Here is a 20,283-nt window from a genome sequence, read left to right as displayed (position 1 = left end):
GGTACAAGGGAATTCTTTTGAAAGAAGCTCAGCAGTCCATTTTGTGCATTTCTTCTCTGTAAAAGCAGAGGGGAACATTTATGCACTTAGACTAGCTTTTTATTAAGTGCTGCATCATCACAGCAGTGAATTCTGTCTCAAAGTAATGTGGAAGTTTTTGGTGTGGAATTCTTTGGGCTATCTTGAGTGCCACTTTATCATACTTCTCTATACTTCAATAACAGCTACCATAAAATGAACAGGGTGGTAGGGGTTTATTATGAACAAATAGTCAGCTGGTTGTCTGCACATTCTGTATATACAATAACACACATACTGACCCAACTCACTAGTCAAAAGAAGAATGCACTAGGAGAAGTAACATATTAATAATTTTCTTTTTCTATTGTACCCATAAGAAGATGTTATACCATGCTCAGAGCATTTTTATCTTTTCAGGATCAATTCCTTATGCTGCACAGGAACATTGTAAAGTACTTATGTCAAACAAATTGTATTTGTTACAAAAATTGGAATACAAATAAAACAAGGGAAGGGAATAGCTTAATAAAAATATTTATTGAAAAAATGCCCATCAACATCATTTGGCTGTACTAAGTAAGTAAAATGCTGAGTGTGACTATGGTTATCAGGATGCAAACAGCTAGTACCATGAGCAGGATGATTCGGCAACATTTGGAATGCTTTTTTTCTCTCTCTTTCTTTTTTAACAAGGTATCATACCCAGGAGTATAAATATCCCCCATCCAGAACTGCAGCTCATTAGGATTTTCCTAAAAGAAAAATCAGAAAATGAACTCAGTTCCTCTCTTGCACATAAAATCATTAGAACATAGCCAGAAGTATTCTGGCTATCATCAGATAGTGAATAATGAATTTAAGGCATCACAACACAAATGCAAGAGACTTTCACTTGAACACAGATTATGCTATTTGCCAGATGCTGCAAATATTCTGCTGGGGAAAATTCAAATGAAGTTTTTCAGCCAGGAACCAAATGTAGGACACCAACCACTGAAATTTCATTAAAAAACCCAGAAGAAACCATGTCGTCTTGTCAAGAAAAGATGTTGATTTATAAACTCACAGAAGTAGCCCTAGGAGTGATATGCGCCAACTCATAGGCAGGCAGGGTCCTGCCTGGTGTGGATGAGGCTGAGAAAATGTATGAGTTTTGATTACAGAATGATGTTATGAACATTTATTCAAGTGGGTATATAGTATTTAAGTGGCTCATTTATAGTCCTTCCCTATATAAACTGGGACGCTGAACTGTGCAGTGCTGTGGTTTAAGACTTTCTGTAGTCACAGAGGTTGTGTTCCACAGAACTGACACTCCTGGAGTCTAACTAAGTATGGAGACTTCTTTACCGGATCAGACTCATGATAGTGTCATGCCTGCACCAGAAAATATATCAGTATTTGCTTCTGGGATCCCATCAGAAGAGCCAAGTAGAGCTGCACAGTAGTTCATGCACGCACACAGAGCTCACAGCAATTCACTCTGATCAAACACGGTGCATTAGTATGTTACCTTTATGTGGCTGGCCAAGTTAGAATGCAGTGAGTGCCTGTCGTAGTCCTGCACAGTCCAGGAAGGCGTCTTTTTCTTCTCCTCCCATTTGTCATCCATCTGGATATCACAATACAAGGGGTTGCTTTTGATTGTGGATTTCAGGGTGATGGGTGTAATGTGTTTTCCAAGAGCTTTGTCTATCATTTCTTGACTGACCTTGTTGGAGTCTAAGCCTGGAAGCTCAGTGGCATTTCTCTTTTCTCTCTGTAAGGCACAAGTTAGATCAGAAACTGGCTTTCATCTTTATTTACCTACAATGCAGGCATCCTTCCAGAATTATAATTTGTAATAGAACAATTTTTAAATCTGAATATGCAACAATTCTCATTCTAGCAAACATCAGATCAAGGGACTCATTTCTGCTCACTTTGGGCAGAATTCATCCTTCTGAGGAAAGCACGTAGGCACAATCTGAACATTAAACTCTTGAAAATGCGAACTGACTTTACGATGCCTGCTGAAAGAAAGCCTCTGCTTTAGCAAAACCAGTGCTACGGAGCACTGCAGTAGAAGAAGATCTGATGCAAGCTATGGGCATACGATACAGAACCAGTGCTGTAAGGACAAAAAAGAATGAAGCACCGGTGTAAGGACATATAGATGATGGCCTTGCCTGGAGCTGCACCTCTGGCAACAGGGGCGCGATTTGCAGTGCTGCTCACACTGTTGAATGCTAGACCTGATGTCATGTTCTCAAAGAGGCCCTTCATTCAGCTGAGTGAGTCCTTAATTTGGGCACTGTCAGAAGCCAAAGGTAATTGAATATCTGAGCAGTCTCCCAGCAACAGCAGTTATTAAACTGGACCTTTTAAAACAGAGGGGTGGCAAGGGAGGAGGACAAACAGCCCTGGTAGGATTACAGTTTTGGAGAACTCACAAGCTTAACAGAGCACTGAGAGCATCTTCAGGAGTCAGTAAGATGGTAGTTACCATATTTTTTGATCTGTGATTGTACAGAGGTATACAATTAGACTCCCCAGTTCAAGCTGTTCAACATTTTGGTATACTTGAACCAAGAGTGTCTTTCCCTGAGACACCATTTACCCTTTAGCACCTTTGTCATTAGGAAGTTTGTATTAAGACAAGGGGAATGTCATCTTGAACCAGTGGCCCTGCGGCAAGTGTGCTGGAGGGAGGCACACCCCAGCCCTCTCCCACCCTCAGAAATCACACAGACTCCCATCAGTGAGTGCACGTCATAAATAGTCAATGAAGAGACTGCAGCCTGAGAAAATGCCTTTCATGAAAGAACATCTTTCCTAGAATATTTCACTTATATAGAAATCTCCAGCTGTTAAGATGCCATGGGCTGGGCAGACTTCAGGAGCAAGGTCTTGCTGCTTCTAGAGGTGCATCCTTCTTCTCCTTTTTCCCTTTTGGTGGGAGGTTAGGGCATCCCACCTCCTCCCACACGCTGGCTCTGTGAGCTGCTCAGATGCCACATCAGCCAGTGCAGTTCCCTAAGCTGACAGCAAACTGGCGGCTTCTTCTGCTGGAGTAATTGTCTGCTGGAGTAATTGTCTGCCCCTCTTCATGGGATGATGAATTCCATTTCAGTGGAAGCCAGCTGCTAAATGTCATCACGTACTTTATGCTTTGGTACCTGTGCACGTGCACAGACATGCATGAGTGGGTCTGGGACAGACAGGTGTAGAAGGAAGTGGGAGGACTGGTTTCCTTCAGAAAGGAAAGGTGGAGAAGACAAAACAGCAGCCTTTGTCTAAGTAAGCCTAGGAGCAATCATCACGCTTATCGCTAAATTGTGCACAAGTGACTAAGCATGCTTCCCATCACTAATTACCATTAGTAGGTGGGTGGAACCTCAGTGCCCTTGCAATCCCTCTATTAGCTCATAATTTCCATATGTCATTCCTTAGCCTTGATATATCCCCTGACATTACTCTTTGCATTGCAGTTAGAGCTGGCACTGAAGCCCTCTGGGTTGTACTGGCCAGATTTCAGCTGAGCTGTTTTTTTTAACCACTGTTTCTTTCTGACTGCATTTAAATTTATTTTATTTTATTTTATTTTATTTTATTTTATTTTATTTTATTTTATTTTATTTTATTTTATATTGTTTTATATTGTTTTATATTGTTTTATTATATTTCATTTTTTTCTTATTTAAAACTTGTCATTGACTTTAATGATGCTTCCCTCAGGCTTGCTAGATAGCTGAACTTGGAGAACATTTTGTTGAAGAACACAAACTGTCTCACTAGGGGATGCTTAGTTTCCCCAGGCTAAAATGTTGTGAAAAGAATGTGACTTGACAGTAATTTCTAAAGCTGTTTTAAATAAAACACTCCAAAACTTGGAACAGATGGCACGATACAAAATTTGTTCGTAAAGAGAGCATGGGGAAGGCTCTGTGGCAAAACATTTTGCCTTCCACATGGACTACCTTTTCACGGGCAAGAGAGTAGGAGTGGTAACCTGGAGCAGAGGTAGAGAGGGAGTAGGATGGGAAGGGCAGCAGGTTTCTACTGTAAGAACTGGATAGGAATTTTGGGTAGAAGATGGTTTGCAGAAATTTTAGAAAACAGACACTGAAGTGCCAAGCTAGTCAGGAGATTACATTTGAGTGCAGGCAAATGCTTGTTTTTGAAATTTCTGCTGTAGATATGTCCTGGAGGCTACTAAGGGAAAAGGAAGGTCAGAAGCCTGAAGCATGTATGACAAAGAAAAAAAAAAAAGATGTTTAGTTCCAAGAAATGATGCAGACAAATATGAAGAAGATTGCATGAAACATCTGCATCTACAGAAGCAGAGAAACAGAAGGAGATTAGGTAATAAAAGTATAACTGCTATTATTAATTCTAGCAAAACCTACATTTTTTTTCTTTTAGGATTCATACAAGTCTGCATTTTCACAGGCTTCTATGTTTTAATCCTTCTTCATGAAGAAAATATTCAAAGAAAGAGGGAAGTGTTGTAAACGTAGGTATCCATATGCTTTGCAGAATTTATGACACACACTGTGTGTGAGAAGCCAGTGTGAGTAACCAAATTAAAGGAAAATTATGTTACTATTCACTGAATTGAAGGAGGGAACAGCAAATGCTCAAAGACACAGTAGTTATGAAGAACTATGAGAAAATGTAGTTGAAGCGTGCTGATGAAATACTCATTTAAAAAGATGAAAAATGCTCAAATCTGCAAACACATAGCTGGGTTTGATCTACATATAGCTCATGAGCGAGAAAGCTGTTATAGTTTATAACATGAGTTACACTGAGAACAGTTTGTCCCTCTTTGACAGACCCGGAGATCTGGCACAGAAAAAAATGTGTTCTGTAGAAAGCCTGAAGCTCTATAGAGTCCATGTTAGTTCCATCCCTGGGTCAAAACATACTTACTCCACAGGTTTTCCTTGCTGACTATTTCATAGTACAAATCATGCATATGGGTAAGCCTTGTAAGGTACCCTGGAGGACTTTCCCAGCACTTGGAAGAGCATTTTTTCTGCTTTGAAGAGCTCTTTCTAGGACAGGCAAAAGGTCTGGCAGATAAAAAGCTGCTAAGTAGTAAAGTAAGAATCCATATCCTAGTTGTAACAACTGTAGACATATTACTGTACATTTAGCCATGAAAAAAAAAAAAAAAGAAAAGCTAATTTATCAGGATAAATAATTACTAGCTCTTCAGAATTTTCTGAGCAAATCTGATCTCGTGGGGGATGATGAGGAAAAGCAATCAGGAAGGCAAGGAGTAGGTAAGTGGATATGAAAGACAGTAGGACAGACAGCTCACATCAAGGATTCCTGAGAATGCAAATTTTCTTATCTAAGGAAATGAAGAGGATCAGAATTTCTTTTCAGAGACATAAGGCAGCATCAGGTACTACAGAGCAACCTGGAAAGCCACCTGACATTGACAGGAAGATCAGCAGATAGTTATAGATACTTATGCTGATGTGACAGGAATATTTAGAGAAAAGTAGGCATTCATATGGACTATTTTTAATTGTGCAGCTTTGAGAGTGCTTCTGTCCTTGGGATTAATTGCTTACTTAAAGAAAGCTGTTTTATCTGTCATTGGTAATGGAGTTCTGCAAGGCTGTGAGTGCAGTATAAAAAACCTTTTGTATGGTGTCAGACCAAAGCTCCTGCCAACCTTGCAGCTGGCTCTGACTGTGGCCAGTTGCAGATGTCTAGGGAAGAATAAGGAAAGAGTGGAAGTATGTAACACATGTATGAGCCAGGAGACAAACAAGTGATTGTAACCCAGCAGCTAAATAACAGGTAAGAAAAGAAAAACCCTTTTGTCCTGGTATACTGAGAAACAAGCAAAAGCAGGACACAGGCATCAGCTGAGATGAGAGACCAGGCGGTGTAAGGAGTATAGTTAGCATAACTGTAATACCTGCAGGCCAAAATTTGTTTGGAGTTGTGAATTCCTGAGCAGAAGTAGCATGACAAGCAGTAGCATGGTTTTCAAAGACCACATGCTCTCTGCTGTCTCCCAGAAATAGGGGAAAAAGGGAAATACAAGCAGGAAAGAGAAGTCTGTGAATTGCAGAAAATGACAAGGTAGGTCTACAGGGGAGACATGCACCCTGGGTATTGGAAGCAGATATAAGGATTAATCATTTGGTGTGTGTTGAGCACTAAAATGTATTGTGGGGCAGGGAGTCCAGCAGGATTGGAAATAGTCTAGGCAATCACAAAGCAGTCAGTAGCTAGTCATTTGCAGGAGAAATAGTCTGTGCTTTTTATGCTGCTTTTCACAAGGAAGGGCCAAGATTCCTGGACTGCTTTATGATTTATTTTATCCAAAGTAGACTATGAAAATATATGCGAAGCAGAGAAGCTGTTCAGTGAGCCTAATACAGGAGAGGAAAGTACAGAAAAAGAGCTGCAACTTTTTGTTCAGCAATAGAAATTGTTCTTATGTCAAGCTGCTTTTTATAATGGAAATAAATTTAAAATCTTATAGGTGGAGAAAACACATAAGTGCTTAAGTGCACTTGGATTTAAGTGATCTCATAATAAAGATCTGGAACACAGACCACAAACACACCACTGAGAAGTCACTTTACACAAGGAGCCTTGAGTAGCAATAGTTTCTCAAAAGAAAATGGATTTCCGAAGGGGGAATTCAGGCTACTCTCAAGGTTTAACGACTTCGTGAGTCTTCAGGTCACGCACATATGTTCTGAAGTGAATTCTTCTCCCTTGCGCCACCCCCCCTCCCCATTTCCGTTTCTGAATTAACTAACCCTTAACCCCATTAGCTCTCTCATCTTAAAGCAAAACATGTTATTCCTGTACCATTAGTTCTCCACTGTGCCATCGTGTTTATTCTAACGTCTGGAACTCATCAGTTCTTTTCCCTTTATTTGATTGTCAGCAAAAGGGGGAAAAAGGGAGGCGAGCTCATAAGGGAGACAAAATAAGGCACAATGAATTTTATCTGGACAGCCTGAATACACTAATGACTATGCTTAAAAGTATAGGTTGTGCCCTATGTCTAGCACTTATAAAACATACCACAGTGCAAGCTGCATTTCAGGAGACACAGCAATTTCCTTTGAAACGGCCATCCAGGTCTAGGAACAGAGTTCCAGGAAAACCATCTCGTTGGTGGCAAAGGGCAGAGCACAAGTCAAAAAAGCACAGGGCTCCCGACACATTTTTAATCCTCCTGCAGCTCTGCAGCCCTGGCTCGGTGACAGTGCGCCCTGTTTAAGGACAATGGGAAGAAGGATCCCTGCTGCTGCGGAAGCTCTGTGTGTGGCTGCCTCCCTCCTGCACAAAAGAGAGGCTTAGGTGGGGTGGGGAACGAGGCCAGCATTGCACCATATCCCATTGTTTGGGATCCCACAGGCTCCTTCCCTTGATGAGGTCTCTTTGCATGGGATTCTGTGTGTGTGTCCCCCTCCCAAACCTCCTTGGGGAATTGCCAGCGAAGGTTGTGCAATCCGAGCAGGGGAGCTGAAGGTGTTGGGGTAAGCAGAAGGAAGGGTGTCTTGGGTGGGGAAGAGGCTAGGGAAGGTAAGCAGAGTGGTATCAGGCCTGGGAGGACTTCTGCATGTGGATGAGGACCAGAATGGACTCTGCGAGGGACCAAAGGGGAGCTGATGGGGAGAAATGTCCGAGAGAAGAGAAACGCAACTGGAAGCAGCTCTGGGAGGCTTTTAGGATCTTTCTCTTCCCCACCGCCACGCTGATATCTTTTTCATCTCCCACTCTTCAGTCCCCTGGGGAATTCAACCCCCACCGTAAGGATCCTCAGGATGCAAACCCTTCTCCGCACCCCCACCTCCCCCAGACTGCTTATGTGCATCCCTGTCCCTTGACAAGAACCAGACCTTGGAGCTTTTTCTCGTGCTCGGGGTGGGGAAGGCGAGGGGCTCCCAGGCAGCAGGGAAGGAGCAGCAAGTGGGGCCCAGAGGGGTGTGAGCTGATGCAGCTGTACTGCTGCTGATCCAGACATGAACTTTGCCACCGGCTCCAGGGCCTTTACCAGGCAGCGCACAACTACATTTTCACCAAGAAACTGCTGCTACCTCCACAGAACAACCTGGATTAAAACCGTCAGCATATTCCACACTTTCAGCAGCTGTCTGTCAGGATAACAGCAAGGTCAAAGTAGAATGAGAAAAACAAGGCAAAATAAAGAGGAAGCTATGGTGAACTATGTAGATGCATATAAACTTACAAGACACTAGCAAGAATCTCTAATGCTCACTCTAGTCATGTCCTTTCATCGAGTTTGAAGTATGACCTGGCCTTCTGAGTTTTTTTTCCTTACTTCTTCAGAGAGTCTGTTCCATTCGACCCTTTAGTACAATTAATCTGTATTTGACATCAATAGACTTTCTGGGAAATGCTATGAAAATGTTACAATGAGCAGCAGAAAGTTTAACATACTGAAATAAAGTCGGTGGACCACCCTGAAGAGAGTGACTCTTCTCTTGGAGCCTGATCCTCACTGAAGTTAACAGGAAAGTTTATAGGGATATTAGTGATGCAGATTCAGGGATGCAGGAAGCTCAATCCACAGCTGAAGTATCAGCCTCTTGTCATCTGTCTTCTGATCCCCAAAAGGAGGCAGAAAAACCAGGAAAAATGTCAGCCTGTCTTAGACCTTACCTGTAAATAGACCCTGTTGTGCCATCGCTGCACCCCAGGTAAAGCTGCTTCTGGGAATTTAGCCAGGCTGGCTTGTAGAAAGGCAGAGTTTTTCATTAGATACTTCACCTCCAGCTGCAGGAATTTGTCAGGATGGTTGTTATTTGGCAAAACAGAGAAGTCCATGTTTCTGTCCTGTAGTGTAATAACGAAAACAGCCCCAGCTTCTGCTTCCTGGCTGTGCATGCTCCTTCTATTATTAATGACGTGAAGAAGGATACGACAGTTTCCTGAAACTGTATCTGACCCCTGTTTGGTGTCAGGCTCACTTATAACATCTACCAATGATAAAAGATTGTTTAGAAGCGGCATAGCAGACAGGACATGTTTCTGTAAGTGCCTAGCTTAAGTTTTCAAGTTCAAGGTCTATTTTGATAGATACATATGCGCTCATTAAAGCTAACAGGGTACCAGTGAGTACATGCATGAGACACTTAAATGCATACCAGCACTTCCTCAAGTGACCTGCCAAAAATGTCAAGCTTACAATACTTCAAAGTAAGCTTTTTCCCCCCCCCAGAAAATTAGAAGCAGCTCCCAGAGCAAAGCAACTCCTCCTTTTCTGCAGCAGTACTAAGAGGCTCCGTTGTGCTGCATGGGTCGGTACCATTTACCGTGATGGCTATGACATGTACTTCTTTAGGTTCAGGGATTTCTTTCACAGTAAATTCTTCTTGACCCTGGGAAAAATTAGATTGTTTCAAGTAATTGATAACAGAAGTTTTCAGGGAATTGATTCTGCTCCTGTTCAAGTGAATGGAAAAAACTCTTACTGACTTGAATGGCATAATCTTGGACCCCTCACTTTTATTGTATTATTTTGAGATTTGATATTTTCATCATAATTTTATAAGTCAAGTTTCTTAACTTTCAGCTAAGGAAATGCCCCTTCTCATCATGGCCATTACGTGTAACCAGCAGAAGCAGTATCATTTTTATTTTTTGTTCCCAACTTTTCTTTTTTTTCTTGGATATATTTTATTTTTGATGGCCATGACACAGAGGACAGATTTTAGAAAGTTGTTTAAAATCCAGGAAAACCGAATTTTGGATCAAATTAATGCTGAGAATTAGAGTATCATAAAAATTTTAGCTTTATACTTAGATCAAAGAATCAGAACAATCTATTTTCCTTACAGAAGACTGCTGAATCTAAAAAGAAAATAAAATCTGTCAACTATTTTTGCAAACATTACTAATGTGAGATCTCAATGTAATAAATGAATACTTTGATATACATATGTTAAAATCCTTATCTACTTAGAAGGCTCATGATTTTTTCTTGCAGATATTTATCAGTGATTATTTTACAGCACATTGTGTTTCTGAGAGGGTGTGCATGCTTCTGGGGAACCTCTTGTTCCACTTACATTTAAAACTGTTTCTCCTCAGCATAGTGAAGCCATGAAACACTAACACACCTTACCACGAAACTGCTGTTTTAGACTGACATGTCATGTAGTCCAATTTTTTTCCCTGTGCAGAACTAAAACAGTAATAATTTGAGTTCAAAAATAGCCAGATATATACAGCCAAGCTTTCTATCTTAAACATACGCATACTCTTTTCGGCATCTCTCTGAATACAGGGTTCTGCCGTACGACTGTAGTGTACAGTGGGGTGTGTGTCCATGTGAATTTGCTCACTGACTCTACTTTGTTCCATTAGAACTGACATGCAAACGTAAGAAATGTCTCAGACGTAGGTCAGACATCCCAAGCTCGGGATGTATCGCTGTTTGAAAAATGCTAGAAGAGATGCCATTTAGGGAGACTGTGTACACCTGGCTGCTTTCTGCACTTTCTTCTCCTTTCACCCCCAAAGAACCCACATGATTCTTTTGTGCCACAGTGTCTCTTCCCAGGCTTGTTATTAAGTGTTTATGGACTTAGTTATGAATTTGTCTAACGTTTCTCAAATCTTCTGATAATACCTCCTCCAGAAGCAAGCTTCAGGACCTCCTGACCACCTGTCTAATGGGCTAACTTTGATGTTTTAAACTGATTTCCATACTGGTTTTATCAAGGATGCCCTCCTTGTTGTAGCGCAGGATTTTAAGAACAGGAGCTTCAAGTGCAACTGATCTGTCACCTTTGGGATTTTCTAAACCATGACCATACTCCTATCAGCCTTTTCCTCTCAAATCTGAAGTATTAACTTTTTTTAGTCTCATTTCATAAGCCACCTGGTCTATCATCCCCTTGCTGATTTATTTGCCTTTTAAAATGTGTTACAGTGTAGTTCCACTACATTGTTCATGAGAACACAGAGACCATAAATGAATGCAATGTTCAAGCTGTGGGCATGCCACAGTTCCAAAAATGGAAAAAAATCATGCCTTTGCTTCTGACAACATCCATCAGGTTTTGGCGTTTTTCCCTGCTATTCTCATACAGCTAATAACATCAGACTGCAGTAAGCAATGACACTATGCTTTTTCTCTTTCTACGACTGCCACTTGCAAGTTCAGTATCTTGTAGCAATAGTTTAGGCTATTGCCCGTACCTATACAACTTTATATTTACCCTCATCGAAGTTTATTGGCTAAAGTCTTGCCTAATCACTTAGTTTTGTGAGTTTCTTGACAAGTGAGGCAGTGGTTGACCAGAAGAGCTAAATATCACTCTATTTATAGAGTGATAAATAGAATCACAGAACACAGAATCACAGAATCACACAGGACAGAATCACAGTCCTGATTGGAGATCCCATTTCATTACATTGTGAGGGTCTTCTCCTCCATGGAATATTACTCTGTTATACCAAACATAACATAAATCAAGGCTCACAGAGGGCTTTGTCTGCTTATAGCTGCAGCAGGAGGCATTTGCTGTAGGGACTACTGCAGCTGTACCCGCTGCAATGCATGACTCGATGGATTCAGCTACCATGCATGGGTGCCCAAAACAGGAAAAATGCAAATCACAAAAGAAGCTTCACTTTTTATTGAAAATGTAAAAGTCATGTGAATCATGTACACCATTTTCTCATAAGGAAAATTTTAGCTGTTTCATCACGTTTCACAAAACTGTAAAACACTTCATTTTTATAAAGTCTTTTTCATAAAACAAAGATAAAACTAAAGTAGTATTACAAAGCTATTTTCTAAATTGTCAACAAAGAACTGAAAATGTTTTAACAGATTAATTCATACAAGTGGCAGTAGGAAGGACTCTTCCATTTCTATATCTGCACGAGGACACACAAAGGTATAGAGGGGCACGGGTTTTTCATTTCAAAACGTTTAAAATCAAGTGACATGTTAAAACAGTACAGACGTGGATTCATAAGATGGTACAAATTCTAGGACTCAATTTCTCTACACTACGTCAAACAGTGCAACAGTGATTCAGTGTAAATCTCTACAGTGTTTCATTGATTCAATACTTGTGTTCAAGTATGTGTCCATGAGAATGATCAAAATCCCTACTCAGCTATTTTAATTTTCTTGTCTATAATATGTCATAAGTTACAGTAGATTATCCCCATTCAGTATATTTCTAAATAAAATGAACTAATTTCACAATACATTCTGTAATAACCTGTTCAATAATGTTAGCTTACTCACCTCAACATCTGTTGCAAAAAAAAAAAACCTCATTCTGACTCTGAATGCCAAAAATATAATAAAATTAAAAAGGACTTTATTTCCATATACAACAAACCTATTCAGCTAAATTAAAATAAAATCAAGATAACATGACTTATTTTTTGGCAACAGAGAGACAACCCTACTGAAAATAAACATATAAAATACTCGTTACTATTTTTAAAAAAAATTCTGATAAATGTATCCAAAATTGTTCATATAAAAATTAATTATGAAAATGTCAGAGGATAAAACAAGTTGGCTATCTAGCCAAAACAATTAAGGATGTCTGGCAGGCAAAAATAAATTAATTTGATTAAATTATATGTAATCTGATAATATTTGGTCTGAAGAAGCGTGCGTGCGTGTGTGTATGTGTTTGTGTGTGTGTGTTTATAAATAATAAGATTACAAAGAGCTGAGAGCCAGCCAGCCTGACAGAGGTCAACTTTTTTGTTGCATTTTTTGGGCATAAAAGTCCCTGCACGTCTCACAGCACCTCTGATACCACCTCATGTCTTGACAGAGGTTCTTCTCTCTTATCACCCTGCAGTACACGGGCCACTGGTCTCCCAGGCACTTGAATGTTAAAGCAGCTGTGAAACAACAACAAAATCAAATATACATTATTATTACATTCTTTAGCGAAGAGTCAGGTAGCAAAGGTGACAAATACACCAGAAGTGTATCTGGGGAAGGGAAAGGAGAATAGATTTTGATACTCAACAAAAGAAAGACAAAAAGGGAAATACTCCTGCTGTCAATATCACAGAATCACAGAATCACAGAATAATCAGGTTGGAAGAGACCCACCGGATCATCAATCCAACCGTTCCTATCAAACACTAAACCATATCCCTTAGCACCTTGTCCACCCGTGCCTTAAACACCTCCAGGGAAGGTGACTCAACCCCCTCCCTGGGCAGCCTCTCCCAGTGCCCAATGACCCTTTCTGTAAAGAATTTTTTCCTAACGTCCAGCCTAAACCTCCCCTCATGGAGCTTGAGGCCATTCCCTCTTGTCCTGTTCCCTGTCACTTGGGAGAAGAGCCCAGCTCCCTCCTCTCCACAACCTCCTTTCAGGTAGTTGTAGAGAGCAATGAGGTCTCCCCTCAGCCCCCTCTTCTCCAGGCTAAACACCCCCAGCTCTCTCAGCCGCTCCTCATAAGGCCTGTTCTCCAGCCCCCTCACCAGCTTTGTTGCTCTTCTCTGGACTCGCTCCAGAGCCTCAACATCCTTCTTGTGGTGAGGGGCCCAGAACTGAACACAGGATTCGAGGAGCGGTCTCACCACTGCCGAGTACAGAGGGAGAATAACCTCCCTGGACCTGCTGGTCACACTGTTTCTGATACAAGCCAAGATGCCATTGGCCTTCTTGGCCACGTGGGCCACTGCTGGCTCATGTTCAGTCAGTTGTCAACCAACACCCCCAGGTCCCTCTCCTCCAGGCAGCTTTCTAGACAGACTTCTCCTAGTCTGTAGCACTGCATAGGGTTGTTGTGCCCCAAGTGCAGGACCCGCCATTTGGCCTTGTTAAACCTCATGCCATTGGACTCTGCCCAGCGGTCCAGCCTGTTCAGATCCCTTTGCAGAGCCTCCCGACCCTCCAGCAGATCGACACTTCCACCCAGCTTAGTGTCGTCCGCAAACTTGCTAAGGGTGCACTCGATGCCTTCATCCAGGTCATTGATGAAGACATTGAACAGGGCTGGACCCAGCACCGAGCCCTGGGGAACCCCACTTGTCACTGGCCTCCAGCTGGATTTCACACCATTTCACACCATTTAATATCTTCAACAGTAAAACTTTCTAGGCCAGATTAATTTATAAACTGGATTAAGTTGATTTGAATCTAATTGGTTCCATGTCATGAAGCTGTCTCCTCATGACAGAATGAACACCACGTTTCTGACCTGTGCAGAGGTGAGCTGGGGCTGTGGCCAGAGCTACGTGTGAGGCTGCAGAGCCAGCTCCAGCAAAGCCACACGAAGCAGCAGCTCCACCTGAAACTGCCCCCAGTCTGAGATAGAAGTTACCACTGGAAAAACAGGAAGACTCAGCTTGAATAATGCTAGAATGGAGTTCTCAATGACACCTATAAGGGGATTTTTTTAACAAGAGGAAGGTGGGGAAATGTAAGGACTAAAGCACGGAGACTACTGCTGGTTTTCTCATCAGCTTTTACTCAAGAAATGAAGACTTTGTGCTCTGTAGTCAATCAGTGGAAACTGAACAAAACTACACAATGTCTTACATCACTTTGTAAGCAAAATAATCTACTAAACCTTCAGTTTTCTCTGGCCTCTTTGTTCAAAGGAACAGAAATATATTATCCAGGCACTTAGAATGCTACAGAGGCCACGTTATGAGGCACTCTTACCAAGTTTGAAGACAGTTACCAAGCCCCATGGTACATTTTATAATGCAAATCCATTTTATCTAGAAAAATGAAACTTAGAGTATAAAGTCAATAACAAGCTGATATGTTGGCACATATACTTGTCCAGGCCAAATTATTGCATTTTTTGTTTCCCCAATGCACAAATACTGTGCATTTATACCTTCCTGACCTTTTTCTCTTCTTTTCTTTACAAGTATATTAAAATGTTGGTTTTGTTTTATATTGCCTTCCAATATACTGGTCTCACTGGATCACCCTCTTTATGATCACTTTGATGGGTCTTCCCTCCTCTATGTCAAAGGTAGACATTAATTAATGCGTACCTTCATGGCTTTCATCTTATCTTATCTTCACCCAGTTATACAGTTTGCTCTATTAGAAGTCTGTTGCTGCTTTCTAATCATGGGAATCCCTGAATACCAAATTCTTCCTCAGAAACCTTCTAAAATGGCAAGGACATCACACTAGTCTGAAAAGCCACTGTCTGGTTTACTCTACACCCTCCCACATTTGTTACAACTATTCGGTTCCCTCTAGCAGTCACAAACATTTTGATGCAGAAGCCTGATTTCTGTTGTATGCCTGTGGTATAAACTAGGCATATTTTCATGTGTGCTGTCTGTTTTCTTGTGAAAGTGTCTGTTAATCCACCCACCTGTTTCACTTACAGAATCCTCTTATAGTGCTTTTTATAGGAGAACCCTAGTACAAAATCTGGGTCTTTGCACATTCAGTTATTCAAGCTGTAATGTGTGGGCAAACAGTGGAAAATAGGGCAAAACAAACAGACACCATTCAAAAATAAACACTGAATTGAAAACAAAAGTCTGTCTTACAGAATATTTAAGTTACTCTCCTTTTTCAACTGAAGGGAAAGAGAAAGTGAATGTGTATTTATAAAAGACTATAGATGGTGAAATGCACATCAGCTTTCACTACCCCCTACCCTCCAAATCCAGAGGATCTATAGTGAATAATAGGAATAGACCTGCAGGCCAAAATGATTGATATATTCAAGAGAAATATTGCATTATGTATTTTGGAGATGTTACTGTTCATACCAGACTGGATTCTGACTCTTCTTGCTGAGTGAGGTCCTGTAGATTACTAACATCAGTGCTACATAATCCGCTCTACAAGGACAACATAGACCAATCTTTTTTTTTTTGTGCGCTTCACATTGAGTCAAATTTTAACGAATTTGAGGTTATATTTTTCCTGTGAATCTTTGTGATTCACTTCACTTTGTAACACAAAGCTGCTTATACATCCCCAGAGGGAGAGTGTCAGTGTTGGGGTGATGGCCTCTTACTTCTGAGAGACCAGCTGAACAAAGAAAGATAAAGTACGAAGGGCAACCTTACAACAGTGCAATAGCACCAGAGAGGAACATAAGCAACAGCTGCCATCTCATCCAGCAAACTGAAAGAATGACTACTACACAGAAATGTTTAAAGGTTAAAAACTTCAAAGAGAAATGCCCATCACTGACTTAAAGAAAGGATTACAAGCAGCCTGAAACGTTAGACTTGCTTTCCATCCAGGAATAATCTATTTGACAGGAGGGTTTATCTTAACAAGGGCTTTGGAAAATCATCTGGAAAGGGTATGTGGTCATAGAGCAAGCCTTTGAATATTCCCCAGTCATGCTGAGGAAGCAGATGATCTATTCAGGGAGCTAGTAGTAAGACTATAATCAACAACTTTTAAGAAATAGCAATAAAATTAACAGTTCTGTAGTTATGCAATAACTTATTTTTTTAACACCAACAGAGACCCGAGTTCCTCCAGGAAGAGCAAATCTCTTCAGGTTTGTACTTTTCCTTCATGCGTCCTAATCCATCAGGCATAGATTGTAGACATGCAAACCAAAGACAAGTGGAAAGAGCTAAGGAACAAATAAGGGCCTCCTTGATCTCACAAATAGCACAAGAACATAGTTTGTAGCACTTTTAAAGAGAAAACAAGGTATTATCTTACTTTATCAGTGTTTGATAAAATTAAGTAAAAAAATTACCATAAATAATATGTTTATAATGTCTCTAATAGAAACATTTTCATCTCAGATGTTTTGTGCCCATAATATCATACAGTCCTATAACATGGTTCTTCCTTTCATTGCAAAACTCTTCACCATTCTGAGATGGTGACTGTTTGACATAAATACTGGAAAACTGAGGCAGAGAAATGAGTCTCTGCATGCAATTTACATATCTTGAGTCCTAGACCTCTGCTTTTAAACTGGGATCATCATTACTCTATGGAGAGAAAGAACTAAAGATAGATTTCCAGTGGGATTGCTTGATTGTGACTGCTTACCTAACCTGGGTGATGTTATTGTGTTAACATTAATTTTCTCATTGCAAGGGTGGAGATGACAAGGTCTGTAGGCTGCCGGCTTTTCTGAGGAAAAGCATTCATTGCCATGCCTTCCTGTGATTTTGTGCATGCACTGGATGACTCGAGACTGCATCCCTTTGCCACAGGTGACGGAACACTGGAACACACAGAACACACACATTAATTTGAAAGATATTTCTACCTGTAAACATGAGGGTGAAATGCCAGTCTAGGCAAAGTTAGTGGTGGCTCCTTCAGTTGTCAGCATTCCAAGAATTCTGCCTTCCATTCCATTAGCTAAATGAAAGTCAATTTAAAAGCACAAATGAATTGGCAGTATATATTGAAGGACTGATTCCAGCATCCTGTTGCTGTCAAGATCCATTTAGCAGAGCCTGTGATGAAACTGGAATGCAGTGATGTGCCTGAAGGGAGCAAGGGCTGTTCTCCTGTATTTATATCATTATGTACTCTTATTAGAGGTGAAAGTGACGGAACAAAAGAAAATGCTTACTGACATTGACAGAGAAAAACATTTTAAATTAAGCTATTCCTGCCAGTGCAAAAGTGCTCTTTCTACTGAGCAGAGTACGTCTCCTGTTTTTGCATCATATCTTCATGTTTACATGTGTGTTCCACAAATGAAACACACAACGTGAGACTTGCTGCCTGGCCTTTAATCAGTCTTCCCATCTTGATGCTAGAGAGAATACGTGAGAAAATAAAACAGTTGAGCACTCTAATTACAGTAGCACTTCTATCACAGTAGCATAACATGTTAGAATGAAAACCTGGGCAGTGCTGTACGGGTGCATACAAAACCTATTCCAAACCAACTACATGCTTTATACTTTAATGACTTCTTGTGAACAAAACTTCACAAGGTATGAATTATTTTTGTGTACAGTTACATGTTTTCCATTACTTTAACTGCAAATTAATCAAAAACTTATATATTGTAATTTACTCCTACCTGCTAATGATTTTGACTCCACAAATTTCATTAGGTTTTGGAGAAATTTACTATAGAGGACATCTTCAAATATTAATTAATTTCTTGTAACATATGATATGAGCACTGGCTGAAAATTTATGCTACTACCATTCACATAATCCTGAAAATATTTTTATTCTAAAAAATCTTGATTACATAAATATTCAGAACGAATTTTCTCAAGAGACCTCATAAGCAGCTCAAAAAATATTGGAATGAGAGAGAAAGGCAAGGAGAGGGTGATATAACAAGAAAGGATTCCCAACCATCCCATCTCAAGTTGGAGATGAAAAAGTCCTGTTTTCTGAAAAGAATGCATTTTGAGTGTAGGAAACACTAGAGAGTTTTTTATGCTTTAGTTTTGTCGCATATGTGCTTTTGAGTGACATTTTAAACACTGTTAGTTGGAGGAAAGCTCTACAGATGCCAAACAGGGAACAGAGGGCTTGCACCCACGTATTTACATGTCTTCAGGGCTCACAGGACTCCAAGAGAGGTACAAAAGACTACGATATGTACTTGATGGGCTTTTTCACAGGGGACTGAAAAAGGTCCAAAGCACATTTGAACTTGTAAGTCATGAAGTCAAGACATGAAGACAAACACTGGCATTCTTACAGAGGCATCAACTGGACTTGACTGTGCTTCCATTCTCAGTAATGTATATCAGGAGGAATTCCATAAAGTCAATGAAGAACTATAATTGCTTGCAAAGTTAATCAGATACAACCTGAACAAGCAAAGGCATGCAAAGATATTAGATTATAAATACATAATTTTAAAATCAATAGCAACCACAGCTTCATATATGCACAAATGTGCTGTTTACAGGAGGGAGTCCAGCTAATATTGAAGTTTTTTCAAAGTATCAGTCCGTCACCAACTTTAAATTTAGTATACTGCTCTTAAATTGCCTGAGAAAAAGACTCTCAACAGAATTCCTTTTTCTGAATTCTCTGTCGAGAACGAAGAAAGGATGAAGGTAATGATGAAGACAATCTTTAAAGACTATCACTATGACTTTTAATCTAGAGTAATTTTGCACACAGTTGTGTATGCTTTTTTTTTCTCTCCAGTAAAACAGATGTTTATTAAACAAAGCTAGAGTATGTGCCAGTTTGTAGTGTGTATGTATCTTATTTTATCAGCTACGGAGGAGGAAGACAGGACAGGTGGGTGGAACTGGTATATAAGATCTCCTAAAAAGAATTTACCTGTCCTTAACCTTTGGTTATCCTAAAATATGTATGTGCAATCTAGCCATCCAGAGCTCCAGAAGGGAGAATGAGATTTGAAAACACCAGATTTCTGCTGATGGAATGGGTTCTATTAGTTTATCTACTAATCAATAATGCATAATAATTCATGTATGTATTCATGTGCTGTCTTTGTGGAGAGCACCCTGCCAGTGGTCATATTGTCCCTTCCAACCCATACTATTCTATGATTCTGATTCTGTGATTCTATGATTTCTCATGACTGAAACGGAGACAATATGCAACAAGCAGAGAGATGTCTCACTCAGCTAACCAGTCTTTCAGCCCCGAGTTTCTATGCAGAATTTGGCAAGATTTAAATGTTAAAATTTTAATTGCTGAATTAACGTCCCTTTAATGACTGAGTGGCTACTGGCCTTTGTGAGATATTTCAAAGAGCATTATGAAGAATTACAATGCAGTATTTTCTATCCAAAGATGTAAACAATTAACATTAGTGTTGCATGACCTACTTATTTACATCCTAAATTTAAAGGAAGAAACTGACACTAAAGGATGACAAAATTAAATGCCTCAGTTCATATAGGAAATATGTGGCAAAGGAGGAAATAAAAGAAGAAATTTTCCTTCTGTTTGATCTTATTTCTTTTCAAAGAAATATACTAATTTTTAACTTTCTATTTAATCTTCTTCTGCAAAACAGACATTTTATTAAATCTTGTAAGATGTTTGGGGAAAACTGTGAAGAGGCAGTGCTACCACACTGATTTGCCAACCCAAAATTTTCAAAGACAGCCTGATCGGTTTAGAAGTGAAGAGAGGTTCTTCCAAATCACTAGTGTTTTAAAATCAATCAGGGATCTGACAGGCAAGCTGTGCTCTTCCCTCTTCATACATTATCATTGTCACCAATGTCTAATTCCAGAAATAAAAATTCTACTAAATGGAAGCCAGAAAAAAAAAGGTTTTTTTTATCATATCTATATTATCTCACATCAAAGTAGTATGAAACATTGTGAAACAGGGAGAAC

The 20,283-nt window shown here is 40.1% G+C and overlaps 2 protein-coding genes across 2 annotated transcripts in view; both read right to left on the bottom strand.

Moving 5' to 3' along the window:
- Positions 1-574: 574 nt before the first annotated feature.
- On the bottom strand, positions 575-9,040 carry MINAR2 (membrane integral NOTCH2 associated receptor 2). The gene is made up of 3 exons (XM_069880523.1): positions 8,674-9,040; positions 1,535-1,780; positions 575-773 (listed from the first exon to the last, which is right to left on the bottom strand). The coding sequence occupies exons 1-3, from the start codon at positions 9,022-9,024 to the stop codon at positions 594-596; spliced, it is 777 nt and encodes a 258-aa protein (XP_069736624.1). The 5' UTR covers positions 9,025-9,040; the 3' UTR covers positions 575-593.
- Positions 9,041-12,487: 3,447 nt separating this feature from the next.
- ADAMTS19 (ADAM metallopeptidase with thrombospondin type 1 motif 19) overlaps positions 12,488-20,283 on the bottom strand; it is a 141,773-nt gene continuing 133,977 nt past the window's right edge. The window contains exons 21-22 of the mRNA XM_069881151.1: positions 17,021-17,198; positions 12,488-12,897 (exon numbers count right to left, since the gene is read on the bottom strand). Of these exons, the coding sequence (XP_069737252.1) occupies positions 12,746-12,897; positions 17,021-17,198 (330 nt within the window). The 3' untranslated portion in view covers positions 12,488-12,745. The remainder of the gene's footprint in view (positions 12,898-17,020; positions 17,199-20,283) is intronic.

The sequence above is a fragment of the Phaenicophaeus curvirostris genome, chromosome Z (assembly GCF_032191515.1).
Source record: "Phaenicophaeus curvirostris isolate KB17595 chromosome Z, BPBGC_Pcur_1.0, whole genome shotgun sequence".
NCBI classification, from domain to species: Eukaryota; Metazoa; Chordata; class Aves; order Cuculiformes; family Cuculidae; genus Phaenicophaeus; species Phaenicophaeus curvirostris.
The sequence above is the reverse complement of the archived record's forward strand: the minus strand, read 5'-3'. Positions and strand labels throughout refer to the sequence as shown.